Consider the following 21,576-nt stretch of genomic DNA (forward strand, 5'->3'; position numbering starts at 1 on the left):
AAGATATTAATATTTTAATGAACAGTACAGGGCCATATTTGCCTCCGTCTCCAACTGAGGGCCAGAAGGCTAGAGGGCTCGTTTTAGCCCTATCACAAAAAACCGTCTCCAACCGAGGGCCAGAGGGCCATAAAGCCAAACATAATTTATTATTTAAAAACTACAACTTAAATTCAAATCTAACGACTAAGTGATGTTAGCATGATGTCAGCTATAGGAAAAAAAAATTCATAGGAAAAAAAAAGAATTTAAAATAAAATGAAACAAATTTTGTGAAATAGAAGTTATAGGAAAAAATGGAATTTTAAAACAATATGAAACAAATTTTATAAAATAAAAGTTATAGGAAAAAATATAAGTTATATGAAAAATTATGGCCAGCCCAGGGCTGGCTGGCTGGCTAGAAGTGGCCAGCCCTCTAGCCCTTTGGCCCTTTCCGATTCCGTGGGCCATTTCAGATTCCACAACCCTTTGGCCTAGCCCTTGGTTGAAGACGGTTTTCGGACTATTTTCGGCCATCTGGACCTTTCGGTTGGAGATGGCCTAAGGGACTATACATAACCAGTTTGAAACAAGGTTCTTAAGCAAGAAGAAGTTAGCATAGACACAATAACTCTTTACTAGTTGACTGACTTTAACCTACTCCCTATGTTTAAGGGACAGTCCGGACATAAGTGTATAAGGGTGCCATAAAGGCTAATTTATTTCAGAATTGGTCCTGATTTTGAGGGCCAAGGCGAGCCTTTGAAAGATGATCCCAAAAGGTCTTGACCTCCGACCCTTTGTATATTGATATGATATGTATATAAAAAAAGAAGGGGTATGCTATCCACACACCTCTTTTTACTTCTCACACACCCCTTGTTAATTTCTGTCCGTTGATTTTCTTCAATTCATTTGATTCGAAGACCGAAAATTAGAAGGGTGTGTGAGAAGTAAAAAGACGTGTGTGGATATCACACCACAAAAAAGAATTTGCTATATACATGAAACAATCTATTCTACATCAAATGTCATTCAAAATTAATATCAAAAGAAAAAAGATATACATTTATCACTTAAATATTATACTTCTCGCAAATGTACTAATTAAGTTTATATAATCTAATTTTTCAACCAATTTTTTTTCAATTGATGGAATAGTTTATCCATTCAATCTTCCTTGTGATATAGTTGATTGAAGATAATATTTGATGACCTTTAATTTCGAAAAGCATCTTTCTTGCATAGGCAACTGTAACTTGTATGGTATAAGCAACTCATGCATTCGAGAAACAATCATCCATTTGTCTTTAGATATTTCAACACTTCTGTAGCCCAATTTATTTCCTTCGGTAAAATTTCTCTCAAAATTCTTAACCCTAGAAATAAGTTTTTCCCATCAATATTAGGATACTCATCATGTGAAGACTGAGAGAGAAAAACGATAGTTTTTGCGAAAACAAAGAGACCTATTGGGGCTGTATCGAGAAAAAAGACTGACATTTTGATTTTTAAAATTTCAATTAGATTTGAAAGAATAAGTGTGCATTTGTTGCACCGGACTGTCTTGGACTGGACAAGCTTCAGGGGCTAAACTGGACTGGCTTAGACTAGACTAAGCTGGACTAGCTTAGTGAAGTGTTTGGTGTAGTGTCGGACTAAGAAGCAGGATAATAAAATTTTTATACAAATACAAAAAAATTGAACCCCAACGTCAACATTTTCTGCAAAATCCAAATCCTAACATCCAAATTCCAGAAAAATCATAACTAGATGATCACCACTCCGGAAAAATCAAATCTTTCACTTGTATGTGCATGACCAAAAAATCAATTTGAAAACCTCAAATTACATTTTACAACCCATAATTGAATCTTTTCAATGAATCAAGAGAACCCAAATACCCCACAAAATAGAAAATTCAACACAGCAGAAACAGAATGTAGTCAGCAGCAAGCAAACCACAATCAAACATTTCCAGATCGAGAAGATATCCATTGCTGCATTATGTTACATGAACTTTGAACATCTGGTCATCTCACGAATATGGAATGGAAGCAAACCCATTTGAGTCTGCAACCTCGACGACAACCACGACCTTTGAGCAACGATTTGATATATAGTAACATATAATTCATTCAAACCCATATATAGAATATGACGAATTAAAATTGCTATCCCAATTCTCAAACATATATATATATATATATATATATATATTGTAATCTCAAGCAACACCATCAACAATCCCAAATCAATATTCACAACTTAGAATCAAGTGAAACAAACTAATAGAATTTCAGGTGATTCTTCCGAGTTTTTCTCATCTTTTTACTTTCATCAAAGAATTGAAGATTCTTTTGCAAATTTGCATGTTTGAATTGAATTTGGGGATTTGAGTACTAGGTAAATTTGAATATGTCAATCTCTCTTTCTTTGTCTAACGGCGAGGGCTCAAGCGAGCTCAGAGGAATCGGACGACGATGAAAGCGGGACCTTCCTCGGAGGTTTGCAGCATAGAAGTCATTGTTGGAGCTCTATGCAATTGCAATTTGGTCTGGTCGCCGAGAATATCGCCGTAGTTCTCTCGGATTCGAAACGAGGGAATGGTCTTGGTGTGGTGTTGTGATCTCGTTGGAGAGAGGACGCAACGCAGACGAAGCAAGGTCTTCGTAGAGGGAAGATGCCAAGCGGCACAAAGGAGACGAAGCAGGTCTTAGCAGTCCTGTGGTTTTCGGGGGGCTTCGCTAAGACGACCTAGCGAGGGAGATAGTCCACACAAGTCCGGGCTATTCTCACTTAAGTTAGTCCCTAAGCATACCGAACATGGGATAATAATCCTAGCTAGTCCAATCGCACTTAAGAAGGTGAAACAAACACACCCCTAAAACTATAGTAACAACTTACATGTGGATGAGGAAGAAGAAGAAAACAGTAAAATTCTTCTTATTTTTTTTGAAAAATTATATTATTACCTATGAATTTAGTTTCGATATTTTTATTGAGGGTCCTAGGTGGGCGCCTACTTTGACTATCCTCTTGGCCGAGCCCAAGTTTATTTTTAAGTTTTGCTTTCAAACTTGTTCATATGATTTTTTTTTTTTTTTTGAACAAATAATAGTATCTACACTAAGATGAGGAAGTGGACATAACCTCACAATATACTAGCAATAATATGGTTTAAATTCGTCTTTGGCGAGAGTCAAACCTAAGACCACTCACTTACAAGTGAAGATGAATATCACTAGACCGTAGTACTAAGTATCAACTTATTCATATGTTTTTATTATCAAGAAAATGTTTGTAACCAAAACTCACATCAATGCGACAAAAAAACCCATCATCAAGTAATCAGGGCACAAAACTTATGTCGATTAATTGAAACGCAAAGTCATATTAAACGCATAACTATGAAGTTCCAAACATCTAATTTCTAACAATTGATAGATTCTTATCACCAAGACAAAGACCAAGACTTTCCCAAGAAACGCCCAAAACTTTTAACACCTTTAAAGTTTGAATAATATTAAAGAGATCAAAATTTTAACCAAAACTCAAACTCATAGTAAACAGTCGAAACAGTAAACCAATATGAAGTCAACTTCCGATTTCTAATAATTGACAGCTTATTGTCAACAAAACCCAGTAATTGTCTGCAATTACAATCTGGTTACCTGCTCACATTGTACTAAATTCAATAATTCATTGAGAAAAACATCAAAAACTACCTCAGAAGAGCTCAACAAAAGTACTTTTGACACCTTCAAGCCTTTATTTTGCAAGTTGTCTGGTAATAAGACTCACAGCGTAATCCCTATTTTTTGCCCTAAGCACACTGCCCAGCGTCATTGAGACATTCCATTTAACACTAGAGAGCACATCTCGAAAAACAACTTATTTATAACAAGTTCAATGGCATGTGGTGTCCCCAATCAAATAATGCATGTTAAACAAAAATTTTATCCGCATGCTAATATATTATTAAATTGAGATATTATGTCACAGTAAACCCATTCCACGTGGTTCTTCACATTTAAAAGGGATTTCAGAGTTTCAACGGGTCAAAAACAGACGTTTTATTGGGGGAGGTGGGGGGGGGGGGGGGGGGAGTGGTTTTCTTCAAATATAAAAACCAAGGCCCTATTATTATTAAACGGTCCAGATAAAACCACCTGCTTCACATTCACAGAAGTAAGGAAATTGAACGGTCTAGATCTGGCCACTTACTCTGACTTTGATGATAACAAAAACCAAACGGCTCCAACCAATACCCGCTCTAAACGGTCACTCCACCTCTCTCCTCAATGACCATCACCAGCATTCAATCTCTCTGTAAATCCCCCACCTTTCTCCCCCCTCCAACTTCTCTGGGTTCCCCATGTTTCTTGCGGATCCCCGACCCGAACCCACTTTCCAGAAACAGAGAATCCAAGTTTTACACAGAGAGGAGAATCGGCAGTAAAAGCAGAAGAGGTTGGGGTGGGATTGTGTGTGGTGTGGCGTTCCCGATTGATCCATGGGCGCCCAGCATTGACTCACAGAGCATAGCTTCACAGCTGTTTGCAGCTTCTCTGTTTCCCTACCTGGGTTTCTTGTACTTCATCACCAAGTCAAAGTCTGCCCCAAAGCTCACTCTTTTTGGGTTCTACTTCTTGCTTGCTTTTGTGGGGGCCACCAGTGAGTTTTTCCCAGCGTTTCCTTTTCTATCACCTTTTTTTTTTTAAATTTCCTGGCTTCCTGGGTTTTTGATAATTAATCCTTTTTTGCGTTGGTTAGTTTAGTAATTGTTAAGGCCTCCAATTGGATTGCAAATTCCTGAAATTTGAGAAACATAAAGACAAAGTATTGCATGTTCATGTGTACTTGGATACTGTTTATTGCTTTATGATAGTCTTTTGGCCAGAAGAGAACTTATATTCAACCGGGACATTAAGGTCACAATTTCTCAAACTAATCATGTGAAGCTATGTGGGCAAGTTAAAACTCGTGGTGATGCATTATAGGCTTGAGATACCGCCATCTTGGTGTCACAAATGCATGTTACTTCTCTCGAACCGAAAAACAACGGTTGTGTTTCTGCTGAGCAAATCACATAGTCATTGAATTGCCCCATCAAACATTCACTGCACTAGTTGGATTGTTTTTTTTTTCTGATGTTGAATTTGGCCTTCTATTGTTAAATGATTACTGTCAGATGCTCTGATTGGACTTTACTGACATCATTTTGTTCTCTCTTTCGTCTTGTCAACTGAGCAGTTCCTGCTGGAATTTATGGTATGTTTTCGTGTTCGAGAGATAGAGAAATCTGTGCACGTTATTTTAGTAAGTTTCATGGATCAATGCCTTAATGTACTCTGGTTGTGGGGCTGAACAGCAAAGGTGAATTACGGCACTTCATTGGCGAATGTCGATTGGTTACATGGCGGGGCTGAGGCATTTCTCACTCTAACCAACATATGCATCGTGTTGGGGTTGAGGGGGGCTCTCAGAAATGCTGGAGATGCAGAAGAAAGAATATCAGCTCCTATTTCCGGGTTGAAGGAGGAGAAGAAAACTTCTGTTTAGGTGCAGCAGACGGTTCTCTCTGTGTTCATTCACTGTATGTAAAGTTGCAACACCTTTAGTGTTTTTTCTTTTTTGTGTAGAGCCTTGAATAGTTGAATTATTGTCCAATCTGCAATCATATATATTGCGTATGTGCCTACAATATCCTTATCTTTCTGATTCTGTTATGTTGTTATCGAACTAAGAGCATAACCGCCGCCTCCGAGTCTTTGAAAGTTTGTTTATGTTTCGAAAGCAATGTGGTAGGATCTTCATTTTATTTGGTTATAAAATGTGTCTATGGAACTGCTGCTATATTTTGAACATCACAAAAAGCTCTTATCTTTTACTAGAAATCTTCCTCTTCTATAATACATGGTTGATTCAAGATGTTGGCAATCTTGAAGCAACTTATTCTTATTCTCAAAGACCGAGTAGAATTATAAGAAAAATCCTGGGGAGTCAAATGGGAAATAGGGGTCGAGTTCCACTGGCTCCAGTGAAAAATCCATGTCCGGGATCGGAGAATTGGTTGACGAATTGTTGGCTGAGATGATATCAGATTCCGAACGTTGCTCATTTCCTGCAATGTTTCTCATCTGGCTGGGCAGCTCAAAGTAATAGTTTGATCCGCCTGCGGCTGGAGACAGCAATGATTGATTGAAATGGTCAAAAAGACTTTGATCATCAAGCATCGAAGATAGGAAGGCGTCATCGCTGATACTTCCGAATGGAGATGAAGTAAAAGAGAATGGAGATGCTGTGTTCTCTCTGTCGTCTAAGTTCTCAGTATTGACTCTCAGATTAGTTGGGAAGCTCATTTGGTTTCCTTGAGACTGCTGTTGTTGATAAGTATTGTTATGATTGTGTCGTTTTCGTTCTTGCTTTTCTGGTGATGGTGGCGGTGGAACTGAACTGCCGCCATGAGAACATGTATGCTTCCCTTTGTATGTGATTTCGAAGACGGTGGGGTCTTCATCTGATCTTTGCACTTGCTTTGTAGCCCAACAACTTTGCGTGTTCCGGTACGTGCATCTGTAATAGCTTCTGCGGATTTTAAACAAGTTGGTCATCAGAATTGTTCATAACACTCTGAAACTCTCCATCTTACAGAAGAATACTGCTGTGCTTGCAGCTTCTCAAGCAAAATCTTCAGCTTTTGTGCACGTGCGTATTAAAGGTAATGTATTCTATATTGCTTTTTAACACGTGGGGCAAGTGACTGTTACTGCAAATGATTGCAGCAGCATAAGATTAGCTGATTAAAGTAAAACAAGATCCTTAATTTTACCTTGGATGTTTGGCTCCTAGGATGTCTTTCTGCCCATATTTTCTCCAGCTGTGGCCATCTTCATGGGGTCCTTCAATCCCATTCTCAGAGATTACTCTCGTGACGTGTTCTGTCCATTTGGCCATTTCCTTTCTGCAATATGCAAGTTCAAATCAGCATTTGGTTCTTTGCTATTAGCCTATTACACTCGTTTGGTGGACAGGATTAGATTGGATTGGATAACTCACCAGATGGATTAGCGACGAGGAAACTTATCCTTCCCAATCCTACCATTTTTTGTGGGAATTACACGGCTAAGTTTCCTTCGCCGCTAATCCATCTTCTACTTTCAACTTGGAAGTTGGCATCCATTTCTTCATTCAACATATATTGATTTTTTGACGTAATTGTTAATCCAATCTCACCTTTTCTTGGAGACCGCCGTCAGGTCCTGATGATCCTGGAGACTTCTGTTATTGTCAACGCAACAAGGACCTTCATTGGCTGACATTAGCGACTCCGGCGCGCTAGCAATTGCTCTGATAGGACTTTGTGGCGAACCGCCACATTTCAGCATCAGAAGGGCCTTCTCATATGACGACAGTATCCTCTGCACTAAAAATTGCTTGGTGTCTGCTGACGATTTTGCATTTAGACATAGCCTCAACTGTTTTGCTAGCTCCATTCCTTCAATGATCTCATTGACCAGTGACTTCTGCTCCCAGCTCTTACCAGAATCCATTTCTTCAATTCTATATGTCAGTTGGGATTATGAGCAATGATTTTTTCTTCCTGATACAAGCGATATCGGGGAAGGGAGGATTTGAACACAGGACCTTAGACACTCTTAACCACGTGAACTACAAGTACCGTGGAAGATTATGAGCAGTGTTTAAGCACCTTCATCAACTTCATCCCACTAAAGCTTCGCAATTCCGAGAAAGAGTAGAACCCAAGGAGATTCGTGAGCTCCGAAACGTTGTTTGCAGTAAGAAGGTACAGACATGGAATTGGTATCCAGAATTTGAAGATTATTTGAAGTGAGGAATTGAGTATGCAGGAAAAGGGAAGAAGATTAGAGTAGTGAAGCTGCAGAAGCAAAGAGAGTGAGAGAGTTTTGATTTGAACGGACAAATTTGAGAGGTTGTATATATATAGGTGACTTGTTAATTTGAATATTGAAGTGGAAGAATTGGAGAGTGGAAAGTCTGAAGTTTTGACTGAGAAAGCGAGTTTTTCAGCTCTGACTGGTCTTTGGTCTGCATATAGAAAAAGTAAGGTCTATGCTGACCAATTCAACTTCTTCCGATTCTCTACAGATATAACTTGTAAAATGGTTTCTCTCTCTCTCTCATACACTTTCTTTCTCTCTCCCTTTGTCTCTCCCGCACTTTCCTTCTCTCTCTCCCTTTGTGATTTGTCCTTCGTGGCATTTCATGATTGCCATTTGGAAGAAAAGAAAGTCAAGAGCTGTTGTGTCGTTAGTATGGTGCTTGCCAAGAATGTTCAAAGTTCATACCCTTTTGGCCTATTTCGTTACTATTTAGAAAAAATTTCGGCTGCTATTGTCATACTATGTAATATTATTAATTTATGTGTTATATAATACGAGTGAAAGATAATTTAAGATAAGAGAGACTTGAAACATAATATTTAAATATGTATTTTAAATTAATAATATCATGTGACCGTGTGATGAAAAAATGTATTAGGTTTTGGTACACTCCAATTTCCCCACTTCTTAAAGACTACTTTTTGTTTCTATGTTTTAGGTTTTCCGTGGTGATTCTAGAACATGAGATGCAGGCGCTGGCGTTAGTGTGGAAAAGGGTAGTGCAAAGCTATATAAGCTATATATATATGTGTGTGTGGTATTTGGTTATTGGTCAACACGCACTTGGACATTCTTATGTGACGAGATTATTGACCATGTTTCTTATGGTTGTTGGTCTAATCTTACTGATTCATCTTAAAAAATGTATTTTAATAATGATAGATGAATCCTAATAAGTTTACTACGTTGTTCTAATGTAACATAATATTCAAATTCTCACAACGCGTCTTTAACCTACGAATATCTATTTTAAAATTAATTAGGCAATACAAGAAAGGCTGAAAATTATCTGAATAGAAGGAAAGGCCTTGATTGTAATGTGAGGTTCACACTCTTAACTAAAATAATATCCATACAATTGGTGTTGATTGTAGGTAAATTTCAGCATCAACAATTACACTATAAACCTGCCACCAAATTAGCATGGACAGGGTTATATTAACATTGTAACCAAAATAAAGCCAGGTGAGGGGTTGAATTTCGGTTCTCAAAGAATAGGAATAACATAGTTAAGTAGGATTTAGGACCATATTAAAATTCTGGTTATTATATGTATGCATGGAATCTTCCATTTGTTATGTGATTTCTCAAGTTGCACAAATAATATTTATGTGGTATGAGTCATATATGTCAAACTTACTTATGTAATGAGACAACTCTTGATAACAACATGATGATGAAAGTTCTAATTGGGAAGTATCTTTATACACCGTTTTTAGCTTTATGTTTGTCCTCAGATTAAATAAATTAAACAGAAACAACAAACATAATTAAACATAAGTATGTGAGAAATTAAAAAAAATGTGTGTTTATCACTTCTCAGTTCGTTAGAATAAAAAGGAGTTTGGATGGAACGTTTGATTTTGATTGATTTCGATAAGAGACTTGGCCACAAAAAAATAGAGAACCCAAATTTATAAAGCTCGTACAAGCACAAAAGAATAACCTCTAAATCAAATGAAAAAAAAAAAAAAACTGACTTTTTTTTTGGACAAACAAAGTAAATTTCATTTAATGAGAAAACTAATACAAGGTAAGGACATATCCAAAAAAGAGTCCAAAAAAGCCAAGCAAAAGCCCAACTCCATAAACGAAAACTACAAAGAGAATGGCCCAAAGTGAGCAACCCATAGCAGCAACCAAATTGAAACCCTTAGACAGCCACCTCCACCAAAACAGCCGCACCACCACTGCAGATCTGTCACCACCACCCGAAAAAGGGCCAAATAACCAAATGGATGAACGGAAAGTGGGGGTAGGCAAGCTACCCGTGCTGAAAACGCTCTCATAATCCTACCAAATAGTGCAAAAAGCACTTTAAATGCTATGAACCACCAAAGTGTGTCTCCGGAGGAGATCTTAGGAGAAAACACCCAATGAAATGAGCAGCAAGGGTAGATGGTAGGAGATTCATGGTGAGGACAGATGTTTGGAGAGGAACAAGGCAAAGAAAACAAATCTGAGATAAAATTAGGAAATACTGAGACCAAGCTCAGAGCAACCTGAGACACAAAATGCTCAGATAAAAAACAAACGAAATCTAAATGCAGAAATAGATAATCTAAATCTCCAACCATGGTGGCTTGGAGAGGGAAAAACTATGGTGGAGCTAGAGGAAAAAGGAGAGATGGGGAAATCAGGAGGACAGGGAGGGATAAAAGGGGAGAAAGAGAGGAAACAAGGGTGGAGAAAGGAGAAGAGGAAGAAGGGCGAAAAACAGGAAGAGATGGGAGATAGTGATGAAATAGAGGTTGACGGAAGAGGAAGATAGATGAGGGCGAGGAGGGAGGGCTAGGCTACCGTTGACCTCAAGCCGGAACAAGAGGCCAATGGCATAGGAGGTTTCAAAGGTTTATGCACTTTACTTTGAATGATAAACCACTCCCAAATATTAGGATAGGTTCAAAATTCGAATCTCCGTATTCCGGTTATATATTTATTCAGAAACACAAATGAGAAAAATAACAAAATGGTCATACTTTTGGAGATAAAAAAAAATAAACGGGAGGCTATGATTTAGTCTTTTGTTAGATATGCAGGCTCGTTTCTTTTCCGAGAGGATGTTTCGCCGTGTGCCATTATCCAGAACCTCTCTATTTCTTCTGCTTTTCGACCTGGAATCCGACCCGCAATCAAATGCCACCTGCTAATGTTGTTCAAGGTTCAGCTAGCTAGCTATAAACTATTTATGATTACAAACGATGGCATTAGTCTTTGTGTGTATATATATATATATTATACTCTTTGTAGTAGTTATTTTCTTTAATATCATTGACGAGGAGTGCATAATAATTATGTTTTTAGAATGCCAATAACAGTTTCTTATGATAATAGTACAGTTTAGATCGATCGAACCTGTCTCCAACGAGTCTGTACATTCTGTAGATCAGATCCACCTCGTCTTCACTCATCTTTACGTACTCCCATTTCATACTACTCACTTCTTCTGCATGAATTAACCATGACAATCATGAACAATATATTTAAAGAGAGAGCTGAAAATTATTGTGTCCTTAACACCTTCTGAGCCAGAATTGGCAGTGCTCTTGGTTTCTTGCTTATGTGAACGACGTCTGTCCATTTTCTCTCACAAAAGCTAGCCAGAACAGGAACACCTGAACTCAGAGAGAGAGAGAGAGAGAGGATTGCATGGCCATTACTCCGATTGACTTCTTATTGTCTTTCTAATTTTCCAATAATAATCCACAACTTTTAAAAGAATACTTATTGGATAATACTTGCATCCCCGTGTGGGGTGCACATATGTCCTGTTTTACGAATAATGTATCTTGACAAAAAAACGATTGAAATTGTTCAATTTATTAATCTTCATTTAAACATCAGTCCTACAAAAATCATTTGAATTGGAGATCATTTTGTCATCCAAACGTAACAAATAAATGAACGGTTTATCACGAATATGTTTCCTGGTACCTACACCATCGATTTGTTATGTACATTTGAATTACTAAATGATCTCCGGTTAAAATGATGTTTTTTAGGGGTGATCCTCAAATGAAGATTAAGAAATTTAACTGTTCTTATCATTGATTTATTCTATTAAGATACGTTATTCCCAAATGAGATAATATGTGCATTCCTTACATGGGGGGATGCAAGTCCTATCCATACTTATTAATTAAAGTCGAATTCTAGTCGTAAGCATACACAAAATTGACCAATCTATTTGTGGAAAATTTTGCCAAGTTGTTTTCTTTCTAAACTCAATTAATTCAATATCGTTGGCAAGTGATGAATTGCCTTGATGATTAGGATGTTTATCTTCAACGCATTGCATTCCGAGTTCAAATCATGTAAATCTTCTTAATACAAATAAGTGTAGAATCGCTTGTAATAATCGTTGTTTGTGTGTAGGTAAGTAATTGAACGCTTGGAATTGATGTCCAAACAACCATAAATATATGCAAGGCATATAACTATACACTTGCTCGTCGGAGAGACATATATATTCAAGTGGCCAACCTCTCAGAGACTGCATTCCAGGTCCCAACTTCCATTAGCCACATGGCTATAGCCCCACCTGGACCAATGAAAGCTACCTATACGTTATCGTCCTGTCAATACAATATAACTAGGACATACATTATACGTGTTTTTATTTTTCTCTTACATTTTCCTCTAATGTTCTAAAAATCGGCCTAGGGGCTAGGCAATGACCGGCCGCCAGGATTAATCTATAGTAGGAAGAAAAATCGGGAAAGGGGTGAGGCGAGCGTCGAGGCGGCCTGAGCGGCAGTTGGGCGGCCTAGGTGGGTGACTGGATGGCCTAGGCGGTCTGGGTGTTTCAAATCCTTTTTCTGTTTTCAACTGGATGGCCAAGGCAGCTTAGTCGGGAAGAATGCAAATCACCGTCGTGTTCTTCGTTCTGAATTCCAACGAAGAAGAAAGGAAGAAGAACAAGAGAGAAAATTGAGTTTCTCTCTCTTCCTTTTCCACCCATGTGACCATTCTCAAGTCTTTTTGTTTAGTTTTTAACATTTTTTTATTTTATGTCCAATCAAAATGGGACAACTAGCATCCTATTTGACTTAAATGCATTAGGAATGAAACAACTAGCATTGTAATAATTAATGTGTACTAAGAATCGTGCCCCACCTCCCTCCCTTCTATGCATCTCAGTTTCCTTTCTTACCATTTTATTTTTAATGTTTTTTAAATTGCTGATTAAATGTTTCTACGCCCATATATGTGATACCTTCATTTCTTTTTATATGCACTATAAATTCACTATTTCGTTAAATACTATTGATTTGTAACCAAATAAATTTTTATTTCATTATGTTAAATTCACTAAAGTACTAAAGACTAGGCCTTGGGCGGTGGTGACCTGAGCCGTTTTCTCCTATCTACATTACTATATTTCCTCATTTTCCTCCTATTTTGCATTTTATGTGGTTTTAAATTGTGAACTTATTGTACATGCATCATCCTACAATACTCCTCACTATGGTTATATGGCATATATGCTTAATTTGTTTTTAAATTTTGGACTTGTTGGATACTCTTTTTGCATATTATCATTCTTTTATTATCTTATCCATGGATTTCATATAAGTATAATTTTTTGTAAGTGTCAATATGCATTTACAAGATATATAAAAAATTTACCTAAATCCGCCTAGGCGCCGGCTTAGACTCAGCCTAGCCGCCTAAGCGCTAAGCGCCAGCCCACCGCCCGGCTAGCGCCTAGTGTTTTTTAAAACCTTGTTTTTCTCAAATAAATAATCGTATAAAGTCCAACCATTCTACTAAATTTAGTTAACTATTCAAAGTGTAAGCACTCTTGTGAAAATGCATTTGAAGTAGACTGGTAGGTTTGCGTTATATAATCATGTTGTTAAACAATTTGCTTAATTGTATGCAATGTATTAGATACATATATATGTTTGTTGTGAACTATTTGATCTGAGGGAGAGAGAGGTGCGGCAAGGGGAAGAATGATAGAGAAAAGGGTTTGAGGAATTATGTGTGTTATTTCTCAGTCCTTATGCCTTTATTTATGGTAAAGCAAGAGGATTTATTGCCTTGCAAGTAATACAATCCTAAGGGGAAAAAATCTTCTAGTATCCTAAATACAATATACTAATGATTTATATAATCACACATGTACTAAAAGTATAACACTCCCCCTTTAGTGTGTAAATACTCAACTAGATGGCACAAATGTAGAAGCAGTTGATGAAGTCGTCTCGTCTAGTCCGCACAAGTAGCAAATGCGAATCTCAAAACAAACGGAAGAATGCATAGGTGGTAAAACTCACAAAATCTCACTATATATAGTAAAACCCAAGGTGGGATACCCCTAGTCTAAGGAGAAAAGTGAGAAGTTGCATTAAGTCAAAACTAAATGTCTTCTGGTCGTAACCATAATGCTTGCAAGGGTATGACCATCCTAGGATAGTGTGCCTTGTTAAAACCTAGTCAAGTAGCAAAAACCCAGTGGGGAAAAATGCTCCTAATCGTAGGAAAAAATAGTACATTAAGATCAATGAGTATAATTTTGGATACTGCCCTAAGTTCAACAAAACGTCCAAATGAGAACTACAAGCATTGCTAATGAGATAGTTATGCATACTAATTTCTTGGACAAGCTTCTAAACTGTAGATTTCAGCGGTGACATTGTATAGAGGTCAACAAGGTTGTCTTTAGATCAGATTTGCTTGACTTAAATCTTTTGATGCCCATGTTGATGTGATGTAGACAAAATATGATTGGTGTTGACTTCGTTGATGTATCATGTCTGGGTCGAAACGATACATGCAGCATAGTCTTCATGGATCGTCGTTGGGACTCAACGATGGATGAAACAGTAGGTACATCGAATGTGAGAGAAAATGGGAGTATTTCTTAACCATGTTTCACGTGTGGCGTAGTGAGGGTGAGTCTTGGAACGATTCTAAGATTTCACAACTAAGGTCTATTTGGATGACTTCTAAGTTATTGCGGTTTTCCTAACAGTAAAGACATAACATATTTGGAAATGTACCTTGTTCAAATCAGACAGATAGTCTGAATCAGTGTATCCCACAAGGTAGACATCTTTCCGAGAACCAAGGGGTTGTGATTCATTCTAAGATGCATATGGATAGAGTAATCCCAAATTCGTAGTAATAGAAAAACGTCTTTAACACCAATTTGGTGGTGGTGTGTTGGCACAATACTACTTTATACTAAAAGATTGTTAGCAATTGAGATGTTTGATCTAGTACTTTGAGCTAAGTTTAATAAACGCCAATTGCACTTAGATATGCAACTATCAACTCCATAACTCCTTGAATGTCTCATTTGCATCTAGCATATAGACGATCAAGGGTATACCAGGAAAAGACACATTCTGAGTGTAGTTTGATTGGTGGACTAGAATAATGTTAGAACTATGCTTGAAACTTCAGGTTGAGGTAGTAATCGAGCATTTCACAACCCTTGATTTGATTCAAACCAAGCTTTGAGGCCCTATTAGTGTTTGTTGGTGTTGAATCTTAAATCTGGAAATTGGTTTTGTATGAAAATAAAGTAAGAGGAAGAGAGAGCTGAGAATTGGAGAATGAGGAGTTCGTTGCTCTTTGGATTCTATTGCATCATCTTTCACACGAAGCGTATGATTTTACAAAGGACAAAAGTGATTGTTGTGACTCCACACGAGCCAACAGGTAAAAAATATCCCACATGAGTTACACATGACTCACTTAAACAATTTAACTGAAATGATAAATGGAAAAATACAAGTCATTGATATGTTCTAATCATAGCCGTACATTGCAACAAAGAACAAGACGTTCCTTAAAACAAATTCAACTAAAAACTAGTAGAAACGTTCTATACCAAACAATGTGATTTGCAAACAAAGTTAGTCTTCAATACTGCTGAAAGAAGGCAAAGTGATTAGAATTACACTAATGGAAGGAAATGTTTTCTCGTCATATCGTTAATTTTTGCCACTTAATTAGAGATAATATTAGGGTTTTTTTAATTAATGTCTATCAAGTTATAGCTAGGGATGAATATTATTTTGGTGACGAATTTGTCCTTTTAGATAAGAGCAACTCCAATGGAGAGATGTGAATTTGAAATACATAAATCATATTGACATCTCATTTTACACTTTTGTGAAATGTAGGTGGGAGTTCCACTTTAATGGGAGATATATAAATTTAAGATCCTATTTAATTATCTCTCTTTGATCAGCGGGATCTACCACCAAAAAAATGTAGTGTGTGTGTGTATATATATATCTATCTATTCCTATCTATGGACGATGATAAAGATTATGGGGACAACAATCAAGACTACAATCATTATGTTCATTGGGAGTGCAGATATCGTACCAAATATTATAAACAGACAGGAAGAAGATTATGAAAGACTGATCAATATTTACCTTGAATTTGAGATTCTTAATGAATTGAATGTGAGTAAGAATTTTATGCCATTCAAAATCAGTGGTTATGAAAATATTCTTCATAATGAAAATAATGAGTTAAAATTAATGATGCAGGTATATTTTGAAAATAAGTTTTTTAAACTTTGAAATGTAGACTTACAATTTTGCCTACTAGCAATTACAAATGATGATGAAAATGGTGATGGAGCTCGCATGCATCCTTGATAAAATAAAAGTGTTTACAAAATTAAACTGAGATAATGAGTGCTGAATACTGGACTATGTTCTTGTTCTAGAGAATATGCAAAGTTTTCAGCCTCCTGAGAATGAGTTTTGAATTGTGATGATATAGGCTGGAGATGATTGGATGAATGATTGAAACATGAGCGGGAATCCCGACTTGCATGTGTTGTGAGCTGGAAAAGTTAGAGGAATAATTTCCTTTTTACTGTGAACTCACGTTGCTGTCTCTGAAATGATGGATGAATAGTAAAAGTGGTTTTACTATTCATGAAAAGTAACATGTCTGAATGATTGTTGCTACTGCATATGTTATCTTTTTTTAAGGGATCACATGGCTGGTACTGTAGAATTTACATGGGTAAAATTTTAAAATGATCACAAATCTGATTTGAATTCTATAGTTCAAACGAGTCTTGGGAATTCTGGTAATCTACCCATTTGGCCTTTTGCTTGCTGGAGGGTTGTTGTGAAGATGCGTCTGAAGATTTTGAAGAGTTTGAGCCTTCAATATGGAGCATGGCTGTCTCTGTAAGTAATTGTTGGACAAGGTCCTTGAGCTGGGATGGTTTTTCTTTCTTTTTCGAACTCGACTTGGATGACTTAGAAGTGCCTTTGAGAGATGAAAAGGGATTAATGTCTGATAAAGATTGTTCTAGAACTGTTGGCAATGCCATTTTCTATTGGACTGGTTGTGCCGAAATGGCTTGAACTTGAGCTTGTATGACGGGAAATTCAGAGAGGACCAGCTGAATGATCTTCTGATGATTAAACTTGTCCCACCATTTAACTGCTCTTTGTCGATAGACTTTGCCGGTTTCAACTTCATAATTCCACTTCATTATCCACATCATTTTGTATTTGGCCATGAACAAAGGAAGAAGGGTGATATAAATGTTGAATCTGCTTCTGTCGAATTTCTTTTGGAAATTTTGCGATAGGACATGCATGAGATCCTCAGGTAGGAGACTAGCTGTTGGGCCATGAGATGACCACCATCTGGGAAACCATGCTGGGAAATTCAATCTGAAACTCTTATCAAAAGTAACAAACCATAAGTGACTAAAGTCTTCTGTTTGATGGAGAAAAATGTTAGACCAGGCGTCGATATAATCAAAATAATTATATTGGTTATTAGGGATAAGAACATGCTGAGAATGAAGAGGTTTGGATTGGTAAATGGGGAACCCCCATTCTTTTTCTGTTAGGAATTTTCCAATGTGAAGGGATTAGTAAAGAATTTTGTTGGTATGAGTTATACTATAAATTGGCTTAATAGCAATGGATTCAGTCTCACTAAGAATGTCTTGATAATATTTGAGGGATTTATGTGGTGCATTTGGTAGATAATGAAAATTGGCCGGGAATACCATTTTGGCAATTTTTGCTGGTGTTTGTTCTTTTGAAATATTGGGAGGTATGCTGAAAAGGTATTCCTTGGGTGATTTGTTGACATAAGGAGAGGTTTTAGTATAACTGGTCGATTGGGATGATGATGGATAGGGCATGGATGAATATGGATCATACTGACTAACTAATGCCGTTTGGTAATTTGGTCTTGGTGTTTGGTAGTTTGGTCAGAAATTTCCTATTGTGGATCCTAAAGGAGTGAATCGGTTGGTTATGGCTAAGACTGATGAGGAATCGGGAATAGATTCCTATTTTGGTGGTGGTAAAGTGGTTGAGAGCCTTCTTTGATTAGGCTGTTCTGACATTCTTCCCCTGCAAAAAGTCTCTTGTTAGGAAATCATGAATGCAGTTATGGCTGCCTTTAATGTATTCAATATCAAAATAAAAAATACTTAATATGGCTTGCCATTGTGCAAAAATCTGTTTTGATGCAATGTTTTGAACATTTTTTTGTAAAACATGTTTTGTAGATTTGCAATCGACTCTGACCAAAAACTTTTGATTTAATAAATCATCTTGAAATTTGCTAATGCATAATACAATAGATAATATTTCTTTCTTAATAGTATTATAATTACTCTGTGCTGGATTCCATACTCCTGAATGGAAACGAACAATTTGTTCAGAAGATCCGGAAGAAGTTGATTGCTTGAGAATACCTCCATAACCAATGTCGGATGCATCAGTTTCAACTATTTTAAACGAGTTAGGGGTAGGAATGCCAAGATAGGGCAATGTCTTAACATGTGATTTAATCTGTTTAACAATAGAAGTATGAATGGGAGACCATGATGGATGATTATCTTTGAGACGATAAAATAAAGGTTTACATTGCCGACGAAGATGAAGATAGAATTCTGAAACATAGTTTAATGATCCAAGGAATCTTTGTAATTGGGTTTTGTTAGTAATTTGATATGAGAATTTATCAGCAAATTGAATGACTCTATCAATAGGTTGAATGGTAGACCGGTGAATATTGTATCCTAAGAATCTAATCTTAGTTTGAAACAATTTAATCTTGGATGTTGATGCGTAAAATAAGTTAACACACAATTTAACCCTCTTTTTGACAATTGTAGTATAGATGTAAGTAGGGATCGTTCTAGGCCGGGGATTAGGAGGGATTGCTAATCTATTCTAAATTAATTTAAAAATATTAAACAAGACTCAATGACACAAAACTAGGCTAAACACTCTAATAACTCGAAACACACTTAGAATGACTCAAAATAATGAAAACAATCAAATTAGACACTAGGAACTGAAATGGACGGAAATTGAATTAAAAGACTAACAACAATGAAAACTAACTAAATAATATAATTTAATAATGGGGGGGTTTGGTTTTGACGAGAAATAAATTAAACTTAAATAAATTACAGAATTGACAAAAGCATGAAATTAAGGTGAAAGGATAGGTGATGGACTAGCTAGAGGGTTCTTCTCCACACATGACACATATGCAACCTAAATTGATTTTCAGTTGTTCTTTCAATAAATTGTAAATCTCAACGCCCCAAATTAACCGTGAATTGCACTAATTAACCCTCAGTTTTTCCACAAGTTATTGGGTTGGATGATTGCATACGACAACCCAAAACATTCCCTACAAGTTCCCTACATGAATTGCATAATAGAGATACAAGCAAGAATCATTAAGTTCTATGAAAAACATAAGCATTGACGAGGCACTCGTTACTATGATTTGCATGAAACTTATGCCAAGAATTTACTTAACGTGATTGTGACTAGCAATCTTCACTACTTGTGAATATAAGTTCATAACGATTAGGTGAAACTCCCTTATATTCTAGCGTCAAATTCATGCATGTAAATTAAGTATGCATTCTTAATCGACATACAAAAATAAGCTATCAATCAAGCAGTTAAGCAAATTAAATCACAACTCAGAAATCATAACTGAAGGTAATCAATTCAAATTACAAATATATTCATGGCTTTGAATTAACCTCTAGCCAAAATAAATTTAGTTACACATAATTCACAAATTAAACCAAAAGTAAAACATGGGTTCGAGAAGATAAAACCAAGAAATATAGAGTGAAGTCTCTGCTCTCTGCCGTGTTTCTGCTTCTGTGTTCTGCGCCCTGCCTCTCTTCTTCTCTGCTGCCCGTCAGTCTCTTGTCCCGCACTCTCTGCGTCTATCTGCTTCTTTTCCTGTTTTCTGCTCCTGTCCTGCGCTTTTCCACTGGTCTCCTGCGCCTGCTGTCCTCTCTTATATTTTATTTCAGTCTTTCTTCCCTTTTATTTTCTGCCTTCCGTCTCTTTTTCATCCTTGCTGCCTTCCACTCCACTTTATTCCTCAATCATTCCCATGCCTTCCCACTTCTTTATTTTCTTATTCCTTCCACCATTCCGTGTATTATCTTCTCCCTTCAAAACATGAATCATGATGATGTTTCAAACATCATCATGACTTATCATTATTATTATTTTTTTTAATTTAATTTAAAAGCTGATCTATACAGACAGTTTTGACGAATTTATTACATAAAATTTCACTTGTTCTATTTTTATTTTCTTTGCATAACAAATCCTATAAACACAAAAATAACGTAAATAGCTCAAAAATATAAGGAACTAACTAAGAAAAGACGAGTGAATTCGAAGTAAAAATATATATAAATATGATCCGATCAGATGCAGAGACAACTAATCCATTGGACTTAATTATTTTAACAAACATATGCAAATGTTTCCAATGTTCGTCTATTGACTTGGAATAAATAAGAACATCATCAATATAAACAATAGAAAAATGGCTATACTGATTAAAAATCTCATTCATAATATTTTAAAATTCACTGGGTGCATTCTAGAGGTCGAAAAGCATTACATTCCATTCATAATGACCAAAAGGTGTTACAAAAGCTGTTTTGTATTTATCAAATTCATGTATTTGAATTTGCCAAAAACCTGATTTCATATCAAACTTTGAAAAAATAATTGCTTGAGAAAGTATTTTTATCAAATCTCTTTTGTTAGGAATTGGATACCTAATACATTCCAAAACATCATTAAAAGGTTTATAGTTAATAACTAATATGGGAGTCCCTCTTTCTAATTCTGCATTTTTCTGAACATAAAATGCAGGGCATGACCATGGTGATTTACTTTTCCTAATAATTCATTTATTAAGAAGTTCCTGGATCTTTGTTTTGCAGAATTTCATGTCTTCTTGACTCATTGGATAGGTCTGGCTTTAGTTGGGATTTTTGATTCATTAAACTCCTTTATGTAAGGAAGTTTAACAATATGTTTCTCGCGGTGCCAAAAGGCGTTGGGAATATCATAACAGATATCATTAACAAGTTTCTTTTGAAAATTGTTAATAGTTTCTAACAAAAACTTATTTGTTAGCTGTTCTTCAATTCGTTTGTGATTAGTTTCTTCTTTTAAGAAATTAATGTGTTGTGATTTATTAGTAATTATACTAATGGTTTTTTATATATTATTTTTCTGTAAGTGTCTTAATTTTTTGAGATATGTTTTCAAGCAGAACTCAAATGTAACTTTTTGTCCTAAGACTTTGGTGGTAATTCGATTATAATGAACCTTAAAAGGATATATAAGAGCTATGAAAGGGAGACCTAATATAACTGGATTCTTATCTTGTCTAAGAGACCTAAGACTAAATCTTGTGTGGAATGTTTGCTCGATTGAGCCTCTGAATAGGAACTGCTACTGTATTCTTCTTCTTCGACTATTGCTTGTGTTCGGATTTCACTAAGGCGGGTACGAACTTCTAAATTTTTAGATATTAAAAATTTAATTTCATCTTTGATTTTATTAATTTCTTTTTGGAGGTCTTTGACTGTGATTTTTTTCTTAGACTTATTAAACCTTTCCAAGGTTGTGCTAAGAGAGAT

General features: G+C 36.2%; 3 protein-coding genes across 4 annotated transcripts; 1 reads left to right on the plus strand and 2 right to left on the minus strand.

Moving 5' to 3' along the window:
* The first annotated feature begins 4,046 nt into the window (after positions 1 to 4,046).
* LOC103439403 (uncharacterized) lies at positions 4,047 to 8,814 on the plus strand. Of its 2 annotated transcripts, XM_029103699.2 has the most exons (4): positions 4,153 to 4,659; positions 5,239 to 5,256; positions 5,357 to 5,581; positions 8,569 to 8,814. In XM_029103699.2, exons 1-3 carry the CDS (start codon positions 4,287 to 4,289, stop codon positions 5,545 to 5,547), a joined length of 582 nt encoding a protein of 193 aa, XP_028959532.2. In that variant the 5' UTR covers positions 4,153 to 4,286; the 3' UTR covers positions 5,548 to 5,581; positions 8,569 to 8,814. The 2 variants fall into 2 exon arrangements, with proteins under 2 accessions (XP_070679673.1, XP_028959532.2); XM_070823572.1 differs by lacking the exon at positions 8,569 to 8,814 and having other exon boundaries at positions 4,047 to 4,659; positions 5,357 to 5,689.
* Positions 5,844 to 7,952, minus strand: LOC103406490 (probable WRKY transcription factor 53). The gene is made up of 3 exons (XM_029103698.2): positions 7,222 to 7,952; positions 6,818 to 6,949; positions 5,844 to 6,573 (listed from the first exon to the last, which is right to left on the minus strand). The coding sequence occupies exons 1-3, from the start codon at positions 7,536 to 7,538 to the stop codon at positions 5,967 to 5,969; spliced, it is 1,056 nt and encodes a 351-aa protein (XP_028959531.2). The 5' UTR covers positions 7,539 to 7,952; the 3' UTR covers positions 5,844 to 5,966.
* Positions 8,815 to 9,610: 796 nt separating the features above from the next.
* Positions 9,611 to 11,336, minus strand: LOC103411712 (MYB-like transcription factor ETC3). Its single transcript, XM_070823570.1, has 3 exons — positions 11,151 to 11,336; positions 10,986 to 11,076; positions 9,611 to 10,773 (listed from the first exon to the last, which is right to left on the minus strand). The coding sequence occupies exons 1-3, from the start codon at positions 11,209 to 11,211 to the stop codon at positions 10,647 to 10,649; spliced, it is 279 nt and encodes a 92-aa protein (XP_070679671.1). The 5' UTR covers positions 11,212 to 11,336; the 3' UTR covers positions 9,611 to 10,646.
* Positions 11,337 to 21,576: the final 10,240 nt, after the last annotated feature.

The sequence above is a fragment of the Malus domestica genome, chromosome 06, assembly GCF_042453785.1.
Source record: "Malus domestica chromosome 06, GDT2T_hap1".
NCBI lineage: Eukaryota > Viridiplantae > Streptophyta > Magnoliopsida > Rosales > Rosaceae > Malus > Malus domestica.

Coding starts and splice junctions, on each gene's coding strand:
- LOC103439403 (XM_070823572.1), top strand. CDS start 4,287: ATGACCATCACCAGCATTCAATCTCTCTGTAAATCCCCCACCTTTCTC.
- LOC103406490 (XM_029103698.2), bottom strand. CDS start 7,538: ATGGATTCTGGTAAGAGCTGGGAGCAGAAGTCACTGGTCAATGAGATC. Junction 6,950..7,221: donor ACGGCGGTCTCCAAGAAAAG/GTGAGATTGGAT, acceptor TGCATATTGCAG/AAAGGAAATGGCCAAATGGA. Junction 6,574..6,817: donor CTAGGAGCCAAACATCCAAG/GTAAAATTAAGG, acceptor TAAAATCCGCAG/AAGCTATTACAGATGCACGT.
- LOC103411712 (XM_070823570.1), bottom strand. CDS start 11,211: ATGGACAGACGTCGTTCACATAAGCAAGAAACCAAGAGCACTGCCAAT. Junction 11,077..11,150: donor TGCCAATTCTGGCTCAGAAG/GTGTTAAGGACA, acceptor TAATTCATGCAG/AAGAAGTGAGTAGTATGAAA. Junction 10,774..10,985: donor TACAGACTCGTTGGAGACAG/GTTCGATCGATC, acceptor CAACATTAGCAG/GTGGCATTTGATTGCGGGTC.